At 34.6% G+C, this 19709-nt stretch overlaps 1 protein-coding gene across 1 annotated transcript in view; it reads right to left on the reverse strand.

Moving 5' to 3' along the window:
* Nucleotides 1–848: 848 nt before the first annotated feature.
* The window catches only part of RecQ4 (RecQ4 helicase), a 398588-nt gene continuing 379727 nt past the window's right edge, over nt 849–19709 (reverse strand). The window contains exon 25 of the mRNA XM_090378321.1: nt 849–1076. Coding sequence (XP_090234447.1) covers nt 849–1076 — 228 coding nt within the window. The remainder of the gene's footprint in view (nt 1077–19709) is intronic.

Consider the following 19709-nt stretch of genomic DNA (forward strand, 5'->3'; position numbering starts at 1 on the left):
CCTGCTGTGAGAGTACCAAAATTAGTATACTATCATCTTCATTGCCAAATCTATCAGATAATCTTGTTCTTATTAATCACTGAGAATCCAGTTACCTTCATATTATAAAATGTAACAATCACCATCATAATCTTTTGTCTCCCTCGATGTCATGGGTATGGCAAATGGCATTGACTTTTTCCTTTCTTCAACTAGTCACATAACCCATTCAAATAAGTGACACAAATAAAATGTGGTGTCCACCTTATTCTGGGCACCTAGAGAGTAACCAGAATGTAACTGGCAAATGTTGTGAATATCCATCATAATTGTACACATTATTTAGTTAGAAAAAGAGCCCCACACACACAACAGAATTTATTGGGACAATTCTTGCACTTTCCAGGCATGATGAACATGCTTCAGTAATTGAAGAGAACTTAGTTGAGACAATTTATAATAAAATAATTAAATTATGAAATAAATAAAGATATAGATATATTTTCAACAATTACATAAATGTGTAAACAACAATAAATTATATTCATTTGAAATCAGTGTCCAAAGATCCATGGAATCCACATTTTTATTTTTTTCTGATGAAAATACTTATTGACCTGTGTAATTAGACTGTGAGAGTCTTTGATCCTATTCTCACCTGTTTCAATATCAAAATGGAAAAATAATTTATCTGTAGGAGTGGAAGGAATTAATGCTGTTGATTATAAATAACTTTAATAAATATTACAGTATATATCTGAAGTTTTCACTTTAAAAAAAATTTATACATAATTTTTAAAAGGATTACAAAATAAACTTGCAGCATTCATATAAAAATGAGTTATATACAGGAATTTAAAAAAAAAACATTAATGTAACCTTAAAATTTCTGGTTTGGCAATTTCAATAAGCAAATTGAAATCAACATCTAGATGAGTACGCCAAAACCTGCGGACTCTTCCCCACACTTCAGCAGGATAACAGGGACTGCCAATGCCATGAAAGATACGTGCTACTGCTCTACCTGAGAATTTACAGTCATGATGTATACTTAAAAGATCTCTGATATCATGTTTAACAGCTTCCAGCTTGAGTTCCTGTTAATGTATATAATGAAATTTTAAATATTACTTCAGAAGTCATTTCAAAAAAGTTACTGATATATACTAAATTAGAATCTCAAAATAAATTAACCCAGTGTCTGCAACCCCAGCTTATATACAGCTGACCTCTAATTCATAGTTATATTTGTGACTTGTAGCTTGTTTGTCTTATGATTGCAGTTGGCAATGTGTGAGAGAGAGGAAGGGAAAGCGGAAAGGTCAACATCAGAGTGGACGTGCAGCATTGGCCTTTTGTTCAGACAAGAATTCTGTACTGGAACTTTCTGAATTCTGTACTAGAACCTTCCAGATTAATAAGGACAATAATGTGTCTTTAGCCTAAACAGAGCTTTTGCTAGAGGTGCACCTTATATAAGGATGGCTCATTCTGATTGAACTTGATTTACGTGCATTAAATTTACACAAATAAAGCTTGCATAATCACAAGGTTTATAGGAGTTTATTGTAGTAGAATAGTTTTCTATAGAGGGAACCCAACCCTCATCTTACTGTATTCTTTGTTAAACATAAAAGCACTAGCGTTAATTTTCATTGTCTTAATTAAGTTTCTAAATGAATAGCATTCTTTTTGGTTAGATCTATCAAGCACATATACTAAATCATTTTACAAAAAATAAATAAAATAAGCTTTATGATATGGGATTTCAGCCAATCCCTTGGTCGCTCCCAGCCAATACAAAAAGGTAAAAAAAGAAAACAAGATTAAATCTTATACAAGGGTGGTTCAAAAGTCTGTAGAATCATTATGAAAAAAATAAAGTTTTTGAAGAAGTTCATGTGTTCATCACAGTCCCAGTGGTACTCAAGTGCTCTTATACCCCCCCCCCCCACAAAATTCACAGTTCTTTGCAATACAGTTTCACTGCACATATCAACTCTTGCTTGATTGTGCTGTTTTGTTTTTTTTTTTTTTTGATTTGGTAGTTGTTGGCGCATCGGCTTCTGTGGCCATATTGCACCTCCCAAGGTTTTGCAGTACTTTGATCCAAGCCCGAGGCAGGAATCGAACCCGCGACCTTTGGGTTGCCGGGCAGGTACTTTACCCACTCGGCTAGCCCGGTCGGCCGATTGTGCTGTGAAACTACTATTACTGTACTGTATTATCATTATTATCACTCTTGCACATTCCAAAAAATAGACTGTCACCTTTTCTATTGATGTTGGGAAGGAAGGACATTAAATTTATTAGGTGGTGTTATGTGCTTTTTCAGATTATGGACATGCTTGGAGTCAGGATCAAAGTTGTGCATTCATGCCACTTATGTGTGTATTCATAATTATGAATAAAAAAAAAAAAAGGAATTCCTAAATCTCTGTTATTTTGAGGTCTTTGCACAGTAGGGTTATTGTGGAACCATTGTGCATAAACGGCTTCCATAGCCGAGTGGTCTGGAGTGGGAGTACAGTAGCACATGCTCTTTGAGTAGACCGGGGTTCAAGCCCCTGATTGCTGAATACGGTCAATCTGCCAACCTGCACTGGACCAGCGTGGCTGATTATGGTCCATTTCCCCTCAGCATGAGTTGTGGAGGCTCCATCCTGCAGTGGGTTGATAATGGCTGCACTTGACCTTATGCATAAAGAAATCTCACCCTCAAGTTCAATCAATATAGAGTATATGCGCTGCTTTTAAATGTCAACATATAGCAACATGTTTAGCAGTCACTTAAATTTTCATCACCATAACTTTCACTATTACTGTTGTTTTTGGATTCAGTAGTCATATCTCAATTCATGTGCTGTTCAGTTTAACAAAGTCAAACAATTTATAACTGCTCAATTTAGGACGCCTTAGTTCCTGCTTTAGTGCAGTTAGCAAAACATCCACACAACAGATGTAGTTTAGTGATTTCGAAAGTTTCACTAAAAAATTGCTAAAAATTATATAGGTTACTGCACTATGCAGGAAAGCATGAGAGAGAGAGAGACAGAGAGAGAGATACCAAGTTGAGCTCAGGCACCTGCGAGTTTCATAAAATATTCAATTACAGTAAACCCTCAATTTAACCCTTTGGGTTTAATGGATGAGAAACATCAGGCACAGAGTGTGTTCCAAGTGCACTCATAACATAAGGGAAAACAGAACATCCCAAGTCAGCAAGCAAGTGTCCCACTGAAGAGTGCTTAAAAATATGCTTGCTATCATGTTTTTAAGCACTCTTCTGTGCCCTGTATCTTTTTTTTATAACTTTATATTATACACTTACAGTGTATTATCATGGCCCCTAAGAAAATTAGTGAAAAAAAAAGTGTGTGCATCTGAATGTTATTCAGAAATTAAAGCTGGCATGTCTATCAGGAATGTGGTGTGACAAAAAAGCAAACTATGTGGAATGTTTTAAAAAGCTAAGCTTAAGGAGTCTAACTCTGAATATTCACTATCTTAATTTTGGCTTTTTAGCTTCAACTAAGTTTTTACAGGAAACTATTATACAGTTAATAGAAATTACTTTTTACTAACTCTATATATATATATATATATATTTTTTTTTTTTTTTGTTTGTATAGTTTAAGTACAATTAGTAAAAAAGGTAAGATATATTTCATATAGGATAAGCTGGTAGCTACTTAACCCTATAATAGCCATAACTGGTCCACGAGGCCAAACCTATTAAAGGGTGATCATTAATCAAAGTAAAAGTAAAAATAAAACAATTAATAAATATAATAATAATATATATCAAGTCAATTATAGGTAATAGGACACATTGAAAGGGACTTTATCGAGGGCTGACCCTTTCAATATGTCCCCCTACAATTAACCCGGCTATCAGTTTCTGATATCATCTGCCTGTTTAACACGGTCAAAAGGTAATTTATGAGATAAATGGATAAGTATAATTAAAGTTAGAAAATAATTTAGTTGTTAACAGGCTGGATGACTTTAGCCCGACTGATAGCTAAGACAGCAAAAGCATATATTAAGGAAGAAGAGTAATAAATGAGAACCAATATCCTTCAATTAATATCATATTAATAAGTACAAAAGGAGCAAAAGCTAAAAAAGAAGAACAGATTCAAGGTTTAAGAATAGCAATAGTACCTCAATCCCCCTCAAATTACTCTAATAGTTCATGAGGTAAGAAAAATAGAATATGATAGTAAAAAATTAAAAGTAAAGGGAAAGCTATAATGCAAATGTATGTCGGATTTTACCGAGAACGTAACTTTCCGTCCCTTACAGAAAGAGATCCTGGTATATCATAAGTATAATAATGTATTTTATGGAAAAGAAGCGGACTGGTGGAAAGGCTAATTCCTACATGCTTAAATCGTGGTAAAACGTTACGTTAAGAATAACAAACTAGTTAGGCAAAATCAAACTTACCACGGAAATGAAATATAAGAAAGACCACGCTGTAGAGCACGTGTTATTTTATATCCAATGTTAGCAGTTGCCAGCGCCCTCGCAGTTCTGACATGTAATTAGTTGAGAAATAATTAAATAAAGTAAGCCTAATAGCAAAAAAGGGGCCCAATAGCATAATTCGACATATGGCACTAAAATTCAGTATTATATTAAGAGGCGGGGAAAAAAAAAAGTAGTTAGATATAAGGTTTTCAGTAGAAAAAGATGGCTAAGGGGGAAGCCAAGAATTAATTACTACCTCAGAAGCAAGCAAATATAGGTACAACTTTTTCAATGAGCGTAAGCTATATTAGTATTGCTCCTGAGGCAGTGCCTAATTATGTACATATGTACAGACTCTGTAGATACCACTAAAAGTCAACAATACAGTAGTTGAATAAGTACCAATAAGGAGAGTAAAATATTAATGCCGCAAAACTTTAGATATGATGTAATGCTGGTTAAGATGATTATTGTATTTATTTAACGCTATCAAAATAGCTGTATATAGGTTTATATTAATAAAACGTTCCGGGAATCCACTGTCGATTAGCTTATGTCTAAAATCGATAAGTGTGCTGATTATATTATCTGCATTATTGCATATTTTGATTCTTCTAATAACCTGTGACAAAATTATATTTTTGTGGATCCTTATGGAGATATTTGAATGCCAATTGGTTAGGTCAATGGATTTAAATCCAAATGCATTACGTTTGTCGTAAACATAGGTATCTATTTTCTTATTTTGTATTTTTTTGTTTATGTCCAGGTATGTGGCTATTTTAGTACTATGTTTACTAGTAGCTACTATTTCTAGTTCCTGCAAGTAATAGTTGCAGCAAATTTCAGTGAGAAAGTTAGGATAATTAAATTCAATTAAAACGTCAATGTATCTATACATAGTTATTTTCTTATTAATTTTTATTTCAAAGTAATGCAGGTAAAGATTGGCAACCAGGCAAGAACTACATGCACCCATAGTAATACCAGTATGTTGCCTATATATATCGGTACCATTGTAGATATAGCTATTGAAAATGCAAAGATTTATTAAGTCATTCCAATATTGTTGCATGCAAGGCAATATATTATTATATTCTGTGTAATAGTTACTAAATACATATTTTAAACTGTTGTGTGGAATGCTGGTAAACAGATTTTTGAAGTCATAAGTATTGATATGTTCAATAGCATGATTATTGTTTAAATATTCCAAAATGGGGCTATTGTTGAGAATAATTCTAGAATTGTCTATATTTTTAAAAATAATACTTAGTAGTTCTACTAATTTTTTATGTGGAATTTTTGAGTAACTATTCCTACAGGAAGTGATAAATCTAAAACTAGTGGGTGATTTATGGAATTTAGGTATAACAATATATATATGGAAAATTGGTGATAGGGTTAATTAATTTTAACTTTTTTTGCATAGCCAGTAATTTTTTTATAATGGTACTATGGTTAATGGCCTCCAATTTGTAAGTAGAACTGTTGTTCAGTTCATTTAGTACTGTTGTAGTATAAAATTTCCTACATATAATGCTGTAGTTGTTGGCTGCTTTGTCTATGGTAGTTATAATAAATTTAGCTTCCAACTTTTTTAAATGTTGCTTTATTTTAAACATATCAAAAGTCTTGGTAGGCTGTTTATTTTTATGTATAATGCCAACCTGTTTATAAATAGCTTGATATGTAAGGGTTATCCATTTGTGGAAGGCTTCTAATGGTATGTTGTGCTTATATGCTAATTTTAGGCAAAAGTGCATGAGGTCTAAATGTTCTTTCTTTTCTTTTCTTTTTCGTAGTTGTTGGCACATCGGCTTCTGTGGCCATAATGCACCTCTTTGATCCAAGCCCAAGGCGGGATTCGAACCCACGACCTTTGGGTTGCCAGGTCTAAATGTATTTGTTTATACATCTTATAGTGTTAGGTCTATATTTAAATCCATATGATAGCAATGTGCGTAATTCAGGGTCAGTAATAATGCTAAGGTCACCTGTAATGATATGCTTGTGATCCTTATCCACATACTTATAATATTGAGGCAAATGGAAAAAACATTCTGCCTCAATATCACTCTTTTCTAAGTTGCAGGCAACTTGCTTATAATTACAGACTGTAAGTCCTATCGGTTTATTATAACTGAATCTGGTATAAATATTCAAATTGCTAATAGGTAGATCGTGTTTGTATATATTTATAAGTTTATTTATACCTATATGATCCAACATGTTATAGCTAAATTTAATGTTGATATATTCGTTAGTAATACTATTTTTCTTACTAAATCTATTTAAAAGTATCATTAAGCAGATGGTTTAGATGTATGTTATTATGGCTATAGGTTGCATTGATTTTTGCTAAAGCTCTAAGTTTGCTATGCTTTAAACCGAAGATGATATCGTGTATATGCTTGACTTGTATAATAGGTTCGTCCCATGATATTAGCACATCTATAAATCTACCCAGTGTATTATTAATATGGGTTGCTTTAAAGGTATTAGTAGTTTTATTGGAGGTAATTTTTACTTTTTTGATTATAGGTATGGGTCTTTTAACCATGTGAAAGAGATTACAGACACATGAATCTGTTATTTTATTGGTGTAACAATGCCCATTGAATAAGCTATTAAGTCCATAAGGATAGAGTGTTTTATATTTCAATATGCTAATGTTTTCTAATTCTAACCTGGTGCTATTATTATGCTGTATTTCTAAAATGGTGATTGTGATATTATTGAAGCTGTGCAACTGGAAGTGTTGCAGTTCTATGTCTTTTAAGTTGACATAGTTTTTAATATGCGATCTGTGTACATTTATTTTAATGTGCAGTTCACCCCCAGTTTGTCCTATATATTTAGCTTCGCAAGTATTGCATGTAATAAAGTATACAATACCACTAGCATGGCAAAAAGCTGGAGCTTCTGCATTGTTAGTGTAATGCTTAGTATTCATAGAAGGGCAGGTTTGACAACGTATGTCATTACAGGTATTGAATTTTAAGAAATTATTATTATCTATAGGTGTTATATTAGCTGGTTGCGTGCCATTGTAAGCAACATTGTTTGGTGTATTATTATGTGCAGTACTATCCTTGGCTACTACATTATTGGCATAACAGTCCTCCAGTGGGCCTAAAGCATTGGATGCTGTAAGGCTAGTAATGTTACTTATCGGACCACCCTGAGCCCCAGTGGTATCCGCGGTACAGTTTATACTATGCGACCGACGTGGTATCTTATTTTTATTTGTTGTGTAAAAGCTCATATTAATAGTTAATTCAACATCCTACTAAGATACCCTTCACCAGTATCAACCCAGTGAACCTGCATAATGCCGAAATAGGTATGTGTTATTATAAAATATTATTCATCATTATAGTAATCTTAATTTTAATTAGCAAATGTAGAAGGGAAGAATCCTGGCAGACAAGTCAAAACACAGGCAAACCCCTTAGTATATAAAATATAGAAAATTAATAAATAACTTATGTAAAGTAAACTAAACAAGAACTAATTAATGCCATCTATACATATCTAGATAGAACATCACATCAGCCTTATTATATATTTTTTGTATAGTTTAAGTACAATTAGTAAAATAGGTACGATATATTTCATATAGGATAAGCTGGTAGCTACTTAACCCTATAATAGCCATAACTGGTCCACGAGGCGAAACCTAGTAAAGGATGATCATTAGTAAAAGTAAAAATAAAACAATTAATAAGCATAATAATAATATATATCAAGTCAATTGACTTGATATAATAAGACTGATGTAATGTTCTATCTAGATATGTATAGATGGCATTAATTAGTTCTTGTTTAGTTTACTTTACATAAGTAATTTATTAATTTTCTATATATATATATATATTTATATATATCAATCAATAAAGTCAAGGTACAAAAAAGCTTGTTTTTTTATTGTCTGGCCTTATTTCAGTGTTTCTGACACATACAGAGTAATTGTTGAAATTATTATTATTATGAATTGAATATATATTATGTAGAGTATATATGGTCTGAAAAAAACCAAGAAAACCACATTTCGCATTAATAAACACCTCACAATTAGTCAAAAAAATTGAGGGTGTTATATTGGATGTTGTATACTATTTATTCTTGATATGAAACTGTAAATTTCTATTTTTCTATATCATAACAATATAACATAAAGCTGCTTTACTGACTTGATCATTAGGGGTAGAACATTCCAATATACAAGAATTTTAATATCCAGAAGTAGCCAGTATCAATCGCACTCCATAATGTAGTTTCTCAATGGCTATTCTTAATCATGGCTGGTAGCTGCTATCATTAAAATATGCCAGTATAATGTAGCCTATCTTGTGCTCTTAATCATGGCTGACAGCTGCTGCTGTCAATCAAAATATGCCAATTGCTTCAGCAACTGACTCTGCTAACAGTACGAAATTTACACTCAGTACTTGCTTAACACTTTTTCTGCTTGCTTTTCCAATGACCTTTTTGAACCAGTACTGAAAACCATGGGATTGAGTTAACTTGGATTAGAGAAGGCAGTTAATGTTATAGAGTTTTAGGAGCATCGGCAACTAAGGCCATATTGCTCTGTGTATAATGTCTGTAAATTGCATGTTCTGTGGTCAATTTTCTGTTTGCTGGAGCGGGAGGAAAAAACCATGTTATTCTCACTTGAGACCAACTAAATCAACCATGTTGTGAAAAAGGCACCCATAAAAATTCCTCCCATCATTGATGGGACTTGAACTCAGGTCTTTTCCACCTAGTGTTGGCAGGACAGCAATTCTGCCAACTATGCTACCCATGAGGGCTGGAGAGAGCAGACATTCTTGGGTTTTCTTCTCACTATGACCAAATTAGTCAGCATCTGGCAATGGTTGCTTGACAAAAATATCCAGTTTTAATTCTCTCAAATTGGAAGAAAAAGTTCTAAAAGTAGGGTGGTTTTTCCTTCCAAGTGGATTAAACAGTTAATGCTATATTTGCATAATGAAGCAGTGAACATGTTAATAAGGCTCTGTTGCTTCCAATCTGATAAATTAAATATCTGACAAACATCCTGCTGCTCAAATATTTGCAGATTTCAGGAAATTTATAAACAGAAAAACTGAATGGCGATAGACATCCCAAGAGAGAATCATGGGAATGGCCTTCAGCAATGCAACTGGAACTCAAATCTTCACTTTTCATTATTGGTTAATCAGTTAATCTTAACTGCAATAGATGTGTGTGTGTATATATATATATATATATACACAGGCATACCTCGAATAACGAATAGGATGCGTTCAACAAAATTACTTCGCTAAGCGAAACTTCGTTTTCAGAGGTAAAAATACTATGGCCAGAATAGGGATACGTTCCTACGTAAAGAAAATGAAAAGCTTTTTTTTCGAACAAAGCAAAGTTTTATTAAATAAACAGTCAACTTACATACAAAGTGAAATCACATTTTAAAATATGAGTCTAAAGTTGATTGCTTATGCTTTTTTTCTCTTTCATTTAACAATTGCCTATACGGAGTTATTGCATTTAACACTGATCGCTTAACAATAAAACTTCTTCCTAAATCAGGATCATTTTCACTAAAAAAATTAAAACGTTTTCAATGTCATTTAAGGACCTTTTTGAAATCTTTGGTTGTTAACACTTTTTCGGCAGGAACTGCTTTAACTTCGTCTTCATTATCTTTGTCTTCGTTGCTAACAAGGTTTTCTAAATCTTCCACTGAAAAACCATCATCTTCTGCATTCAATAAATTTCTAACATCCTCTTCATCGACATTTTCGAAACCTATTGATTGAGCCATCTGGATAACTTCATTTCTAATTTCTTGGATGTTATTTTCTTCTTCTAGTACAACTTCTGGCCATATTTTGCGCCAAATTCCATGTAAGCATTTCTTAATGACTTCTTTCCAAGAACTATCAATGTTTTCAATTGCGTTTTTAATGGTGTAGTTTTTCCAAAAAGTTTTAACTGTCATTTCCTCTTTATCCTCTAGTTCAGTTAAATTGCTTAATGTTCGACGCAGATAATAAGCTTTAAATGATGCTATTACTCCCTGATCCAATGGTTGAAGCAGGGAAGTTGTGTTTGCTGGAAGAAACACAACTTTGACAGGAATGCATGTGTCTAACGTGTTAAGATCAGTAGGATGTCCCGGAGCATTGTCTAACAACAAAAGAGCTTTTTTTTTCAAAGTTGTTTTTTTGACAATACCGTTTTACTTCAGGACAAAAGTGGTTAACAAACCAATCAGTAAATAACTCCTTGGTAACCCACGCTTTTCTATTTGCTTTCTATATTACAGGTAAATTCATTTTTATGTTACCTTTTAACGCCCTCGGATTTTCTGAATGGTAAACTAATAACAATTTTAATTTATAATCGTAAAATGTTATAATTTATAACATTTGATCCAAAGAGTAACGTTAACGGTCTTTGGCTGCTTTGAACCCAGCAGCTGATTTTTCTTCAATAGAAATGAAGCTTTTTGTTGGTAGCCGTTTCCAGAACAAACCGCTTTCGTCAACATTGAACACCAAATTTGGTGGAAAATTTTCACGTTCAATTATTTCGTTTAGTTTTTCTGGAAACTTCTCCTGTTAATTTTACACTATGAATCCTGGCCCGTTTTTTAAATTTCTCGAACCAACCACGAGAAGCCCCAAAGGTTTCCGTAATTTCTTCAGTTTGTTTAGATTTCAGGTGATTAAACTGGAATATTTTTTTTATGTTAAATGGGGCTTGAAATTGCGGACTTCGTTATATCGAAGCTTCGTTATCAGAGGTAACGTTAACCGAGGTATGCCTGTATACACACACACACACACACACACAGTAAATCCTCGCTAATTCGGATTAATTGGGGGGGGGGGTCTTCCTCCCAATAATTCAAATTAGTGAAACAAAAAATTGCCCTAAAAGACAAAAAAAAACTTAGAACACACATAAATGGAAAATTTAATGATATAAGTAGTGCTGATGAAAATTAAAAAAAAAAAAAAAAAAAAAAATCGCTGCAGAGCCTTTATTTAAAAACTATAAAAAGACAATACGTTTATCTATTGACAGAAGACTCAGAAGTTGTACTTATTTTTTAATGTAATACTGCAGGTTTGAAGAAACTCAAGTTTTGTCTGAACAGACCTCTGCTGCTGTTCTTTAATTAGGATCTCTCTCACAGTTCTTAGGTGTTCATAATACCCCTGCTATTTTTGATTTGTTGAAGGGTCCACATAATTGATTACTGCATAAATGCTATCTCCTGTGAAGCTAAGAAGTTTCTTCTTAATTGTAGATTCTTGTAGTTAATTATCTGATTCTTCTTCCATAGCGAAATCTTTAATAACATCTGCAGCAATTTTTTCCTCTGTCAGAAGCTGAAATCCAGAATCGCCTTCCAGTTCAAGCCAATCTTGGATATTTTCTTGCATTATTTCAGTCTCTTCAGCTGCACTCAACACAGTCTGAAAGTAATCTGGCTCTAATCCCATAAAGACAATAACACCATTTGTATTTTGAAAGAGTTTTTTTCCAGTCATTCACTAAATTTTCCTTTTTAGTGTCCCTCCATGCATTGGCCCAGTTGAAGATAACAGACTTGATATTGTATGATTTGATATTTTGATGGCATCATGATGCCTTGGTCCATGGACTGTATTAAGGCAGTTGTGTTTGGCAGCAAAGCCAAGCACTTTATTTTACCATCCTTACTGAACGTATTTTCAATATCCGACGTGTGGAGGCATTGTTAAGGATAGAAGTGCTTTAATCTGGTAATCTGAAAATTTCAACACTTCTTTCTGGTACCTCTTGACTTCGGGTACAAAGTGGTTATGGGACCAATTCTTTGTAATTCCTTGTGTGAACCAAGCATTTTTCAAGTTGTAGTAATCAACAGGCAATATGCTCATACAGTCTTTTAATGCCCTGGATTCTTAGCCTTGCTGACCATAACAGACTTTAGCTGATGAGTTCCATCTGCATTGTTTAAAAGAAGTGCTGAAAACTTCTCCTTGTTCTTTTTCCACCCTGGTGTTGACTGCTCTGTACAAGAAGCTTGTGTATTTTCTGGTAGACCATGTAAAAACAGTCCCATTTCATCAACATTATATATTTGAGAATAACAAAGATCTGATTGTATTATTTCATTTAAATTTTTTTCTAAATGGCTCAAAACCTTCAACATCATTACTTAGGGCTCCACCACAAACTTTTCTATTAGTGATATTGTGCCTTTGTCTAAACTGCCACAGCCATCCTGAACTGCAAATAAAATTATGCAACTTCAAATACTTTGCAAACTTTTCTGCTGCTGCCTTTAGTTCAACACCATGCCACTTGATCGTTGCTGTAAATATCACTAAAATACATCTTCCAGCAACACTTCTTTTGGCATTTTTAATGTCTGTCTATTTGATACACTGCTTTATCACTCCCCACATCAAATTTTAAAGCAAATGCCTTTATAAAGATTGTTTTTTTTTTGCAGGAACACCATTTTTAAGTTGTTCTATCACTTTAAAGTTGTTAATGATAGTTAAAGTAATGTTGTAACATGTTTTCTTTTTATTCCACTTTTAAATTCTTTAGAACTCATAATTATATAAAATATGGTAACTTATGTATTTATAAAGGAGTATGCAAATGAAGCAATAACATCCGTCCAACTCAAAGTCAACAATGATACTGAACAATATGCAAGACAATGTAATGTACGTTCCATCTCTCTCTGTACAGTCAGAGTGACTTATTTGCCTTCCTAAATCTTGTCTTTCGAAGTACTCAACAGTGAACAGAATTTTTTGTATTTTAATCTGGGTTAACTGTAACTGAATTAGCGAGGGTTTACTGTAATAAAACATCATGCTCATTTTTTGTCGTGAATAATGTCTATGCTCGGGGTACCCTACGACACTCGGGCTGCCACGAAAAGTCTAACTGCTGTTATACCTCCGAAACTAATAGACAATAGTATAAACAATTTATACTTATTTTGTCGGGTATATAATGCCATCGGACAAATATGCAAGAAAAAATTAGACGTTTTGATATTTAATATTTTTTTCGAAAAAGCTAAAAAGTTCACATTTTGGTCATTTGCCGTTGCACCTTGGTTACTTTCACTCTCAATAACTTCTAAACTATGATAGATAGATATAAACAGTAAGCGACAAAACTGTTCAGTAGGAAACAGTTTTTACATCTATGTATATAGTTTTCATGTAGCTCTTATAGTTCCCGAGTAATAGTGATGCAAAGTTGAGAGACTTGAATAATTAGAGTATTTTCAAGTTTGTTTTTGCAATATCTTGAAAACTATAAATGTTAGACAAAAACAGTAAGCAACAAAATTGTTGCCCTTTGAGAAGAGCTCTACAAGGATATATAACTAGATTTCAAATCGGGTTTTTAGTTTTCGAGAGTTGAACAACTTGTTAAAGTAACTACTTCGTTCAATTACTTTGCATTTGTTGAGCAATGCAGTTGTGTTTCATTTAATTAAGTTGTGACAATGCCGAAAGTTACATAAAGTTACATCAACTAAACGTGTTCAAAGAATTCGACAAAATCACAAATCTATGAAAAGCAAGCACCAAAGTCGGCAGCGGAACACGAGAATCATAAGCGTAAACGTGAGTAAGATCAATTAGAGGCAGATGTCCAGCCATTGACATTGAAAAGAACAGTGCAATCAGCAAATGAAGGTCATAAAAAGTGTTATACATTAGCTTCAAAAGAATTTGAAGGAACATTTTTCAATAACTCGTTCGGATATGTCTGCAGTGTTTGTGGTTTCAGAATGATTTGAGATTACCAAAGCCAAACCATATATAAATTCTTGAAGATGAATTTCCAGAAGCAGAGAATGTGGCATCGTTTATGCTTTGCAATACATGCTTCACAAGCTTAGAATCGGGACATGTACCGTCATTATCAAGTCCAACGACTTCATACATCATCCGTTTCCATCGAATTTACTGCTGCTCGATTGTATAAGCGAACAGTTGGTTTTGGCTAGATTGCCATTCATGCAGATTTGATGTTTGCGATATGAAACTGGCAGTTATGGTGTCATCTGACAAGTCATAAATGTTCCAGTTAATGTGAATAATAAGATTAGAGAGTTGCTTTGTGCTTTAGACGACGATTATGTATTCAAAATTCATATCAAGAAGCATTTGATTCATAAATCGACTTACTTAGTCAAATGTTGGCTATGCTATTTAATCAATACTCCTCTGTACAAATGTTATAACATCACAGTCGATCGTCAGTTGTTTGCTAGTTTCATCGAGAGTTACCAATATCGAACAAGTAGACAATGTAGAGAAGATCGCATTGTCTGAAAGTGACATCGAATTACTTATGGCACAGCAACACACTTTACTTTGGAATGAAGACAAATATCTTACAATTGCTCCTGGACAACACAATAAACCAATGTCGATAGTTTACAATGAACATGCTGAGAAACTGTCATTTCCAGCGATATACTTAGGCCATCAACGTAAATTTAAAGATGGATTATGTGTTACTCCGTTTATGATGGCAACTAATGAAAAGATTGCTGAGGAGTAAAAGCACATCATATTCTATACATGGCGATGAAAATTTTACGCCTGACAATAACTGAAGGTTTATATTCCACTTTCAAATGTATTGAACATTACTTGCCATTTCTCAAATTCATTCCAAATTCTGTACTCTACTGGTCTCAAACGCAAGAAAGACATCTTTGCTATGATCAGACAACTTGGGAAACCGACCATGTTTCTGACATTGAGTGCAGCAGAGGTTCACTGGCCACATCTCTTGGAAACACTTCACAGACTAAACAGTAGCGAAGATACAGAAGTTGACGATCCAATGAAAGAATGGACAGCATTGCAGCACACGAAGCTAGTCAATGAGGATCCTGTCATGTGCAATATACTTCAATAAGCTAGTTGAAGTTATAATGCATATACTGCAATCGAAAAGGTACAATCCTTTTGGAAAGTTCAAAGTAATCGATTTCTTGAAGCGTACAGAGTTCCAGCATCGTGGCAGTCCGCATGCTCACATTTTGCTGTGGCTACAAAATGATCCTAAAGAATTGGTTTTGGAAGATATGCCAAAGACTGCAGAAATAATAGATGAATTGCACAAAGCATTGATGCTTCAGATCTTCTGACGTCTTACTCAAATCAGGTGTACAAGCACACATTTACTTGTTTCGAGTAGAATGACGATTGATGCAGATCCAATATTTTACATTGACCTAGGGATCAAACTCTAGTTTTAATACCGATGAACACACAAGACAATCGATGTTCAAGTTTCAAATGGCATTTTCAACAATAGAAGAAAGATCTTGAAGAGAAACATTACGAAACACGCGAGCAGTTTCTAGAAGAGCACAAGTTGGATATGAAAACTTACTTGGATGTTATTTGATCAGGGTTGACGAGACCTACCATTCTAATGAAAAGAAATATGACCCAACTTTGGACGAATACCTTCAATCCTTGGATAGCTGGTAATTTAAATTCAAACATGGATTTACAGTTCATACTCGAGGAACATTCATGCGCATCATACGTTGTAGAATATGATAACAAAACCAACAGAGGCTTTTTTTTTGTTTGTTTGTTTGTTGTTGGCACATTGGCTTCTGTGGCCATAATGCACCTCCCAAAGTTTTTGCATTTTCTACTCAGATTCAAGCCTGAGGCAGGATTCGAACCCGCGACCTTTGGGTTGCCAGGCAGACACTTTACCCACCTGGCTAGCCGGGTCGTCCCAGATGCATAAGCCATTTGCATCAAGAGTTGATCAAATTGCAAGAAGAGTATCCAGATCAAGACTACACAGACTTATTAAAACGCATTAGCATTAAAATGTTGAACAGCACTGAAATGAGCTCGCAAGAGACAGTCTGAGGCTAGTAGAGAAGTTGTGTATGTTCCAACTACTTGGCCTCAGCGAGTGCCAGAAAAGTAAGAAGACCAAGAAGCGAATGGCTGAAGAAAATCTCGATGATGATTCTACCGACATATGGAATGAAAATATTATATGTTGGTAGAATCATCATCGAGATTTGCAATCAGCCAAGCTCAGTCAACTTTGCTTGGCTGATTTTTCAGTAAAATAGAATGTTGTGAAGGGACAATGTAAACCTAGAAAACAGATGTGAGTCATAAGGTATCGCCACTATGAATGTCTGAATTGGCAGAGTATAAACGTGAGATGGTTTTACTTTACTGGCCTTTCAAAAATGAAATGTTGATATTTTTCATTGTATATCTGAAGAAACGAATTTCTTCAAATATACGATGAAAATGAAGAGTACTTTATGAATTTCTGCAAAAGGTATGAGTCGGACATCGATATTGACAAAACATTAGAGTATTGCAGAAAACTTTGCATTGAAATGGACGATAAAGAGGATGCTCGAGCAAAATGTGAGGAATATGTTCAAAGTCGAATCGCAGAGGATGCTAGTAACAGACTTTAAGAGAGCAATGATGGTATTGAAATTTCAGCAAACTCATTATCTGCTGTGGTATGTCGGCGAGATAATGTCATGACCAGCGACAATTACTGCAAATTGATTCGAATGGTGAATAGCACGAGTTGATTCTTGAAGTTATACATTGAATAACAGATTGAGATAACATTACACCACTCCAAATATTCTTTACTTGTCCAGCAGGAAGTGGCAAGGTGTTTACCTTGAAAATTATGATGGAAACTTACAATTGCTTAAGTCAGGCACACATCACGATCAACGACACTACAGTTCATTCGCTGTTCAAAGTTGGTATGACACAAATATACGGTGGTCTTGCTTGAGAAACTTTGCACCTCAATCGTAACATTTTAAAATGTTCAAGCAGTATTCATCGATGAAGTTAGCATGACTGGAGCTGAAATTTTGCACATGATCAACACCAGACTGCAAGAGATCACCGGGATAATTCAATTGAGAGTTTGGTGGTTTAGATATCATATTTTGTGGAGATTTGCATACGTTGCCGCCAGTGAATGCAAGGCAAATATTCAAGACATAAGAATTCTGTCGGTGGTGAAATTTTGTGGCAGTCTCTCAGTTTCTTTCGACTGGTTCAAGTGATGAGACAGAGTGACGTTGTATCTCCAGCATATTAGCTGACATTGGAAATGGCGAAACATTAGACAAGGAAAAAAGTTAATTGAAAGTCAATTTAGAACATTTTGTCATGGAACAAGTACCAAATGCTGTTTGTTTGTTTCAATGCAACAACAATGTTGTTCAATATAATGCTCAAGCATTGGAAGGAAACACTACCATTGATTGTACAGCCGACGATCACTTCACCGGTTACAAGAGTCATGAACAGCTGACTAGTATGCGAACAAAACTCCACAAATGAGCGCAGCAGACACGGAGGTTTGCTGTACGTATTGCATCTATCAACTGGAAAACCTTACACGATCACTACAAGCATCGATGTTGAAGTTGGTTTGGTCAATGAAGCGATCGGAAATTTACAGTACGTTGAGATGGAAACAAACAGAAATCAAAAGATTGTGGTTACATTTCAAAAGCAAGAATGTTGGAACTAAGAATCGTCTCAAGACTTGCCCGCACACTGTCGCATCGTGGGGTATTAAAATCTGGCTAGACTCCAATTGCGAGACTTCCACCACAGTATCTTTCAAAAGCAAAATGTTTAAATGCAAAAGAATCCAAGTTCCTTTGGTTGAAGCTTGTGTCATGACGATTCATAAATCTCAGGGTGAAACTTTCAAAGAAATTGTACTCTATTAGAATAAGTCTAGAACAGGAACTGGTATATGTTGCACTGTCGAGAGTTAGAAGCATCGATGGCCTGTACATCAGAAATCTGAAAGACAACTTTACATTATACCATGCTCGTGGTTGTAATGCACCTAAGATGCAAGGGGACTTAGAGGAGAACAGGTATTCTGTGTGTTATCAGACACTCAGTCTTAAACACTGATGGATCCAATATCTTTCTATTACAGAAGATTTAGGAGAAGTCCAGTTGGCCTGCTTCCCTAAATCCGCTCATGCGCACCTTCTTGATGGCAACCCCTGTTACGTCACTTAGGTGGCAACGAGCGGGTAGAGTGGTTCTCTTCAAGACGCCTGGTCAGCGTGATGAGGAAAAGACCAAACCCTCCAGCACAACGAAACGAATGGCCCTCAGTCCCCAGTGGCTTTCACTCACCCCTGTTACGGCAGTGTGAGGATCAGAGTTGAAGCAGAGGGTGCTAAGAATCTCAAGGTAGGACCAGGCTGCCATGTATAGAAACTGAACTTGGTCTGTTACAACATAAGATCGCTCATCAGTGAAGACAGAATATTAGAGCTGGAAAAGGAACCAGAAAATGTGAATTGGAATATCATCGGTTTGGCTGAAACAATAAGAAGAAATGAATCACTTATAGGTTTATCAAGTGGAAATCTGCTGTACACCAATGGAAACAGTGAAAGGAACAAAGGTGGAGTTGGCTTTCGAATTCCAAAACGTTTTTTATATCCTTTCTAAGAAAGGATATAAAAAACAATGTTTTGGAATTCGAAAGTACATCACCTAGGGTCGTACTTTCTTAGGATTTCTAAGAGGTACAAGCTAAAGGTTATAATGATTTATGCACCAACATCAAGCCATGATGATGATGAAGAGATTTAAGAAATGTACACCGAAATTGAGTCTTCTAGATGAGCAGAAAACCCACTACACTACACTATCGTTATGGGGGGCTTCAATGCTAAGGTTGGAAAAAGACAAAATAGTGAAGAAAGGATATAAAAAACAACTTTTTGGAATTCGAAAGTACATGTACTTTCTTAGGATTTCTAAGATTTTATGTACTTTCTTAGGATTTCTAAGAGGTACAAGCTAAAGGTTATAATGATTTATGCACCAACATCAAGCCATGATGATGATGAAGAGGATTAAGAAATGTACACTGAAATTGAGTCTTCTAGATGAGCAGAAAACCCACTACACTACACTATCATTATGGGGGACTTCAATGCTAAGGTTGGAAAAAGACAAAATAGTGAAGAAAGAGGCACTATAGGAAATTTTGGAATTGGTGAAAAAAATGAGAGGTGAAACACTTGTGAGATTTGCAGAATCTCAAGGATTGCAGTAATGAACACTTTTTTCATGAACACTTTTTTTTTTTTTTTTTTTTTTTTTGGTAGTTGTTGCCGCATAGGCTTCTGTGGCCATAATGCA

Source organism: Mastigoproctus giganteus, chromosome 7 (genome assembly GCF_048544385.1).
Source record: "Mastigoproctus giganteus isolate SK-2022 chromosome 7, ASM4854438v1, whole genome shotgun sequence".
In the NCBI taxonomy this organism is placed as follows: domain Eukaryota; kingdom Metazoa; phylum Arthropoda; class Arachnida; order Uropygi; family Thelyphonidae; genus Mastigoproctus; species Mastigoproctus giganteus.